The sequence below is a fragment of the Stegastes partitus genome, unplaced genomic scaffold (assembly GCF_000690725.1).
Source record: "Stegastes partitus isolate 25-593 unplaced genomic scaffold, Stegastes_partitus-1.0.2 Scaffold246, whole genome shotgun sequence".
NCBI classification, from domain to species: Eukaryota; Metazoa; Chordata; class Actinopteri; family Pomacentridae; genus Stegastes; species Stegastes partitus.
This window is the reverse complement of record NW_007577977.1, coordinates 418,656-427,190: the sequence shown is the minus strand read 5'-3', so window position 1 is coordinate 427,190 and position 8,535 is coordinate 418,656. Positions and strand designations below refer to the sequence as shown.

General features: G+C 38.8%; 2 protein-coding genes across 2 annotated transcripts in view; one reads left to right on the top strand and one right to left on the bottom strand.

The window, feature by feature from the left end:
- The window catches only part of dusp26 (dual specificity phosphatase 26), a 3,492-nt gene extending 1,811 nt beyond the window's left edge, over window positions 1-1,681 (bottom strand). The window contains exon 1 of the mRNA XM_008281811.1: window positions 1,503-1,681. Coding sequence (XP_008280033.1) covers window positions 1,503-1,681 — 179 coding nt within the window. The remainder of the gene's footprint in view (window positions 1-1,502) is intronic.
- A 2,375-nt stretch (window positions 1,682-4,056) lies between these two features.
- Window positions 4,057-8,535, top strand: part of ddx56 (DEAD (Asp-Glu-Ala-Asp) box helicase 56) — an 11,593-nt gene continuing 7,114 nt past the window's right edge. The window contains exons 1-5 of the mRNA XM_008281810.1: window positions 4,057-4,134; window positions 5,853-6,014; window positions 6,294-6,448; window positions 7,342-7,512; window positions 8,111-8,201. Of these exons, the coding sequence (XP_008280032.1) occupies window positions 4,078-4,134; window positions 5,853-6,014; window positions 6,294-6,448; window positions 7,342-7,512; window positions 8,111-8,201 (636 nt within the window). The 5' untranslated portion in view covers window positions 4,057-4,077. The remainder of the gene's footprint in view (window positions 4,135-5,852; window positions 6,015-6,293; window positions 6,449-7,341; window positions 7,513-8,110; window positions 8,202-8,535) is intronic.

Below are 8,535 nucleotides of genomic sequence, written 5' to 3'. Positions count from 1 at the left end.
TGAGGATTAAGTGGTGTATAGATAATGGATGGATGGATGTGTCATATTTTTCTCATTTTACTTGTTTGTCCTTGCAAAATATCACAAGCTGTTAATGACTGATTCAGTTCCAAAGGTCTGGTTGCACTTGACCTGTGTGAGTGGCCGGATTCAAATTCAGAAAGCATGAGTAGGGCCCACAGTAAATGTTTACTAAAAATGTGCATAATGTAATAATTTTTTACTTTTTGTATTTAAAGTATATTCGTGCATGTCGTTGATGCAATTTTCTAGGTGCAGAACATCACCCTGCAACTGCTTTTTCTGTCTACCATTGCTTAATGTTGATCACTCTTCAATGTCTATATAATTTGGCTCCATTCTATATCTCAGAGCTATTAACCCCTTATTCTACATCTGAACCTCTTAGAGCAGAGAATCTGTTGCTGTAATCTGCTGTAACAATGCCATGGTCCAGGCTCAAAACAAAGAGGGACCATGGTTTTATAGTTCACATTGTGGAATAAGCTTCCCCTCACAATCAAAACAACAGAGTCTCAGTTTAAAATGTAAAAAACCCATGTAAAGATGTGTCTGACACATTATAATGTCCTTTGTAATGTTTTATTGGTGCTTTTTTAGTAAAACACCTTACAACTCCAATTTTGGAAGGCCATTCCCCAATATATTTCTGCACAATAACTTCAGTATATTTAATGAAGCCATGGAAAGTTTTACTTTCACAATATGGACATGTTTAAGAGTTACAGGTCCCTGAAGTACATAGAGGTAGGTCGAAATGTCTTACTTTTTTAATTCTTATTATCTTTTCCTACATTTTGATCCCTTAACCACCCAACCCACCTCATGATTTCACTCTTGAAAGTTTCCCCAAAATACACTTTTAAAGTTTTCTCCAGTGAATTATCAGAAAACAGTAAACAGAAGCACACCAATGATTGTTTCTATGACTCTGTCTTAGAGATTGAACTGCTGCAGTTTTGCTATTGAAACTATGATATATCCTGTGTTAATGGTGTTTAAAGTTGGTTACAAAAAAGAAAAAGCTAAAACAGACAAAACTCAACAAAAAACTAAACAGAACAGATTTTTGACAGATCTTTGGATTGTGACCCCTGAGTGGATGTAGAAAATGATTTGGTTTCAGCTTTTAACAGCTCTCAAATGTGTGTTTCAGTCCTGAAAGTTTTATGTCTATCCCCTGTATGAATAAAAAAAGAAACAAAACGCACAACATTTAAACCCACCTCTTCAAGGGCCTGTAACTCTGAAAATATTCCAAGTATGAAGGTAAAATGTTGCAGGGCTTCATGAAAGTTGCTGTACATATAAAACCAGCTGATTCTGAGGAGGTCAGATGGAGGCTCTGGTAGATTTTTGACCCATTTTATAGTGTCTTTTGTGGTGCGTTATCGTTGTTGTTTCTTTGGTAAAGCCCCTCTTAACGCCACTATTGCTCAGACATAAAGTTTACTATTAGTATTGTTATGAACTCGACTCACTGGTCTCCGATGTAGAGCCTTGGCCACACTTCGTCCGCATGGTTGCAGGCCGTCTTGCCGGTGCACAGCAGCCGCTCCAGCTCCGACACGCTCAGGTTCGGTGAGGCGCGTTCCGAGTCTTTTCGGTTCGGAGACCTGGAGCTGCTCCGGGACCGAGAGAACCGGGACATGAACGCCATTTAGTCTGGGGAAAACAGACAAGAAAACGACTTCCATAAAACACTGGAGCACACAAGATTAGAATGAAGTACGATATAAACTGATTAGTGTGTTGTAATTAGAAGCCTCTAGAATTTAAATATGATATTGTTTTCACGAGAAATATTAACCTGTGGCTTTATCCGTCTCTCTGGCAGTATTTGGCCCAGAATCTCCTCATGTACAGCAGATATATTTCATTTACCTGTGTTGGGTTTTATTCGGAGCCTCAGTATTTGTGCAGGGCGAGCTGCTCTGCGGCCATGTTGCCTCATGTATCGGCTGTGGAGGATGGAAGGATGATGAGCCAGATGCTGCTGATGCTGCTGCTGCTGCTGCTGCTGCCGCTGCTCAGCATCCAGCCGACATGTTCACCTGCTGCAGCCCCATCTCCATCCTCTCAACAAGTCCTTCTCTTTGCTCTGCTCCCGGTTCAAAGACGCATGCAGGATGATGCTGTCCTCTCCTGGACCCCAAACGGCTTATCTGCTTCTCCTGAGAGGGGTGTTCCAGTCTGTTCTGCTCAACTGATGGAGCTTATTTGTATGTTTATTGTTAATGGATGTCTGTAGTTGGGTTTCTGTGGTGTTTGACTCCATCTGCAGGTCAAATAGCGGAACTGCATTTAAAGAAAAATCAGTCCAAAAGCCCCCAAAAAAACAAAACAAAAAAAAAAACACAACGTCCACACTGCCCCTGAACAAAGAAATTAAAGGCAAACTCTTACTTGTGTTTTCCATCAATTTTTCTGGTCCAGTTCATCTCGGAAAACACATCAGATGAATGGATATAGATAGCCAAGCCTCATTCAGTTCATTCATCCCATCCACCACCTAGACATTTAACAGCAACAATTAAAAGATCATTTACTTTCTTTAGGTTTCAAACACTTTGACTTGAAAATGTATTGGTATGTATTCTATAGTGCTATTGTCTCTGATTATTTTATCTGTCTGTTGGTAATGTCTCTTATTTTACAGAGTCACTGGTTTGACCCTTAATGTTTTGCTTTGTTTTTTTTTTTTTTGTTTTTTTTAAATATTGCATCCACCTACCTACAAGTTCTATAAAAAGTAAAACATAATGAAGTAGAGTTTTAAAAAAAAGAAAGTATTTACTGCCTTTAAGTCCATACTTAGTAAATGCATCATCATGGTTACAGCACTGAGTTTTACCCTCATTCTTCTTTGTAAAAGTGCTCCGGCTCTGTCAGGTTTTACAGGGATTGTAGGTGTACAGCAATTTTCAAATCCAGCCACAAATTCTCAATTGGATTAAGGTCTAAACTTTGACTCGACAATCATCTTGTGGTCTCAAAACCATGCAGCTTTGGCTGTGTGCTTCAGGTTATTGTCTTGCTGGAAAACAAATGCTCTCCCAGGTTGCAGTTCTCTTGCAGACTGATCAGGTTGTCCCACATCATAGTGGTGCCACCACCATGCTTCACAGTGGGGGTGTTTGTTTTTATGTTTGTTTATGATGATGCGCAGCGTTTGGTATCCGCCAAACATAGTGTCTAGTCTGATGGCCAAAAAGCTTAATTCTGGTCCTGTCAGCCCAAAGAACCTTCTTCCAGTTGACTTCAAAGTCTTCCACGTCTTTTGGCATACTGTAGTTCAGATTTAGTATGAACTTTTTTCAACAGTGGCTTCTCTTTGCCACTTTCTCATAAAGCTTTGACTGGTGAAGAACAAACAACAGTTGTATACACAGTCTGTCCCATCTCAGCTGGTAAAGCTTGTAACTCCTTCAGAGGACTCATAGTTGTCTTGGTGACCTTCCTAACTCGTCTTGTGCTTGCGCAGTCAGAGTTTTTGAGGACTGGCTTCAGCACCTTGGAAATTCTCTTTTATCCATCCCCTGACCTATGCTTTTCAATAACTGTGTAACTGAGTTGCTTGAAGTCTTCTTTTGTCTTCATGATGTATTCATAACCGGGAGTACTGACTCACCATTGAGTGGACCTTCCACATACAGGAGTCTTCATACTACAGTGACTTGAGACACATTTTCTGCACTCAGATGATCTCCATCTCACTAACTGTGTGACTTCTTGCACCACTTGGCTGTACCTGTGTTGAATTAGGCGAGTCTATTTAAAGAGGTAGATTTTTTTAATGCATTTCCTGTTTTGTTTTGTTTTGTTTTGTTTTGTTTTGTTTTGTTTTTTGGGGGGGGGGGTTAAACAACAAATCTGTTTTCACTTTGACACGAAAGAGCCTCTTCCTGTAAATACTTGTCCAGTGTTGATAAAGGGTGAAAACGTTTAAAGCCACTCTAGCTATCTCTGCAGATTATTTATTTATTTCAGAGACACGTGAAGGCACCGTGACGTCAAAAGTATGCGACGCACATGTGAGCGCTGTGAAGAGGAAACATGGCCGCGGAGAGGCTGCAGTTTCATGAAATGGGCTTGGACGACCGTCTTTTAAAGGTAGCTTACTGTTTCACGGCGTCGTTACTATTAAATAAATTGTCGGGGGAATTTTGAAGCCTCAGCTAAAGTATGACAACGTAAGAGAAGTTTGGAAAATAAACACAGGAGCTAGCTGTTAGCGGTGCTAACTTGTCTCGTGGTATGGTGTGTACGCTTGTGTTAGATTGCTTTGTCAAATATAGTACATTCGGGGGATTTCAGTTTTCACAACTTTACTTTTGAACCGCATCAAGGAAGCGACAGACAGTTTTACACTGACATAGCACTTCTATAAGTCAAATTACAAAGAAGAATCAGCTTTACTGGCCACATATGTGAACACATACGAGGAGTTTGAGTCTGGTGTTAATTTACTTTCAACATATTTACACCAAATCAGACACATGCATTTAAACAAGATGGCAACAGGTTAAAGAAAGAAAGTGTGGCTTTCACTCCTATATGTGACAGAGCATGTTTAAAGTTTAGCGCAAAAAGTTAAGTGAACCAACGCTTAGTGTAAAATACAGTTAGGAATAAATACAGGTTTACTGACACCTTATTTAGATGAGATAGGTAGCTGATCAGAGGAACAGAAATCTTGTTGTATCAACTATATACACTGTTTCACTTCGCTCATTCGATGGAGAATCAGGAGTGGAAAGTACTGTACTTAAGTACAATTTTGAGTTTCTTCTACTTTACTTGAGTATTTCCATTTTCTGTTGCTTTATACGCCACTACAATTCAGAGGCAAATTATTATTTTTTTTGTTGTTGTTTTTTTTAACTTCACTACATTTGTTTAATAAGTTTAGCTAATTTACAGATATGGTCTAATAATCAATACATTTTAATGTAATTTTGATACCTGTTTGATAATTCACAAGCTGCATACATAAAGTAATTGAGTCATTTTTGCTGGATCCAAAATTAATGTGATGAACACATTCATGCTTCAATAATTCTAATCCATTAACACACATTGTTCGTAAATGGGCCATTTTGCAAATTGAGTACTTTTACTTTTGGTAGTTTAAATATGTTTTGATGCTTATGAATGCTTTTGCGCTTTTACTTTGATTTAATTGCAGAACTTTTTACTTGTAACAGAATCTTTCTACACTGGGGTATTGGTACTTGTACTTAACTTCCACCACTGTTGGGTAATCATTAGTGGTTTGTTAATGAAGCTGTAGAGACTCTGAACTTCACAAGACTTGATTAGAACAACAAAACTTGTTTCAGTGAATCACTGTGTTGCATTAACAAGCTACAGCTCTTGCTGATTCTGAATGATTTTTCCGACTGATACTGTGATTTGATTTGCGATATAAATTTTGACCGCAAAGCTTCACTGTGTAATAAATTCAAAACATATGATGGACCATTAACAAATGAGACACCATCAACTGACTGTCATATAAGGAGCATGTCATGAATTTGTTAGACTACTGATGAAACTTTTTAAACTCTGGGTCAGAGACGCTGCTTCACATTTATCCTAAACTGCAGCCATTGCAATTTGCTAATTGCAGTTTTTCAAATTCTGTAATCATTCAGCCCGAGCTGTTAAACTACCACTAACAGCTGTCACTGATCGCTGTTGAACATATTCATGTTCAGCAGAGGTTTATTTAAGATCTGCCTGTGTATTTGGAGCAAATGTTTGACCCCTTTTCTTCTTCAGTCACATTCTGCTCTGTGTCATCACTTCCTATTTTTATCTTCCCGCAGGCGGTTGCAGATCTGGGTTGGTTCCAGCCCACTCTGATTCAAGAGAAAGCCATCCCTCTAGCTCTGGAGGGGAAGGATGTTTTGGCTCGAGCCCGGACTGGATCTGGGAAGACTGCAGCGTATGCTGTCCCCGTTATACAGCGCATCCTGATCTCCAAACAGGTCAGACAGACACAGAAGTGACTCTTTATGTTCATGGATTTCAGTAGGGTTGATGTGTATCTATCTTGACATGGCTGCAGGATGAAATGACACTTGACAAATGATTTGCTGATGATTTTCTCTGTTTTGTCAATGAAATGTCAGAAAACCTTTATGTTTTGTCTAAACAACAGTCCAAAACCTCAAAACACTCAGTTTACCATGATCTAAAGAATCACCGCTCTGTTTTTTTAATCACTGCTTTTTGTCCTCCTGACCAGTTGTGTTTATTATCTTCAGAGCGTTCGTGAGCAGGACGTCAGAGCTCTGATCCTGGTACCGACCAAAGAGTTGGGTCAGCAGGTCCAGACCATGATTAGACAGTTGACGTCTTTCTGCTCGAGGGACGTCCGAGTCGCTGACATCTCTGGCAAAGCTGATCTGTCAACGCAGAGGTCAGTCTGTTTCTTTGCCTCAGTAATTGTAGATTAATGATACTGTGCAAAGGTTTCAGACACTAGAAGTATGAAATTTGATAAATAGTTTTTTGTTATAGGTCAGCCTCATGGTATGTGCAGTAGATGGAAAAAAACCTAAATCACATCAGTACGGGATACAATGAAAAAGCTTGGAGACTGTGCAGAGAAAAATCAAAATAGAACAGAACAGGACTTGGAAGTAAATTGTGTCAAAATAAAAACCATTCTGTTTATGTTGAACTTGCTTGTCAATGGTTCTTTCCTTAACATGTTACTAAATACATCACAAAGATTAAAAACTACAATAATACAAGAATGAAAAGACAAAACAGCAGGAAAAGAAAAGAAGAATGAATGAAAATTCATACATATGTGAAAGGTTTTCAAGCAAAGAATGTTTAAAGATGAGACTTGATGTCGATAACAGGGATACAGTGGGCAGGTATAATCCCAGGTAAGTCATTCCAGAGTTTGGGGACCCAGAGTGCTAAAAGATATGATGGCTCTTCATCACCAGTCAGGCTCTTACAGGGTTAGTAGCTCCTTACTATCAGTAGAGCATGGTCATGTAAGGCCTTCAAGGTCACCAGTAAAATTTTTTGTAAAAAAGTGCCAGTAAGTGAGACCAGTACTGGTTTGATATAGTTGTTTTGTTTTGTTTTTTCAACCACTGATAGTCCTTGCAGCAGTGTTTCTAAGAAAATTGTAGGTGATTGTTCTTCTCATAGTTGAAGATGGTTCTTTGTGACTCTGGCTGGATGATTGACCTGCTGCAGAATAAACTTATGAATCTCATGGTGTTGATGAGACTCTAAACACCTAAAGTGTCATTAATATTGTAATGTATTGGTTTGTGTGTGTTTGGACAGGCCCATCCTAATGGAGAAGCCTGATGTGGTCGTCGGGACGCCGTCCCGTGTGCTCGCCCACCTCAACGCCCAGAACCTGGTCCTGCATTCCTCGCTGGAGATGCTGGTGGTGGACGAGGCCGACCTGCTCTTCTCTTTTGGCTTTGAGGCTGACCTGAAGAACCTTTTGTGGTGAGAACATACAGATTTTAACCATTCACTTCCTCCATGCAGCTGTTAGTTTTAAACATGGTGGGTTGTAAAGAATTTCACCTGGACGATTATTTTCACATTTAGTGAAGGGTTCAAGATTAAAATGTACTTTAGTGTCAAATAGTGCTGCACAGAACCTTCATCATCAGACACATATAGAATCATGCTTACAGCAATTAATGCAAAAAAAAAAAAAAGAAGTCAACAGTCAACAAATAAATTAATAAACAGGCAACGTAAAATAACAATTTGAAAGAATTAGAAACAAGAACAGTAAAACCAGAACAAACAAGAATAAATAGTATTGATTGTGCTGCTGTTTGTCTATTTTTGTTCTAACAAACGTGTCATGACATTCAGTTTCAGGCATTTAGTTTCTGCTGTTTTAAATTCCGTAGAAACTTGAACAATGTTTTTCATACTTTGACTTACTTTCCCCACCATCGTCATCAAAGTCAGTCCAAAACTGTTGTGCATACCTTTAGTTAGGCTTAGGTTCGTTAGTGTGGCTTTAATGTTAAATTAATTAGTGTTTCAATCATGTGTTCTGAGGAAAATGTTTGCCATGTTTTAACAGCCATTTACCAAAGATCTACCAGTCTTTCCTGATGTCGGCTACTCTCTCCGAGGATGTCCAGGCTTTGAAGGAGCTGCTGCTGCACAACCCTGTAATGTCATTCACACTTGCAGTCCCAGAAAGGTTTTCTCTCTGTTATGTTCATATAAGCTTTAGTTAAAGGTGCCATTAGCCATGTTGTTTGGTCCTGTCCACAGTTAACAAACTTTTGGGGAGACATGCATGTAAAAATGGAGTACATAATTAACCTTTTTTTTTTTACTTCAGTTATTTACTTTGGAGATTAGTTGCTATGAAGAATACTAAGAGTAAGTCGTTGGAAAGTAGTAGTGGCAAAAAACATGCCCTATCTGTTGAAATGTGTAGAAATAATTGAAATTGGGATGAAAAGGAATGAAATAGTTAAAATATTTAGTTTATTCATT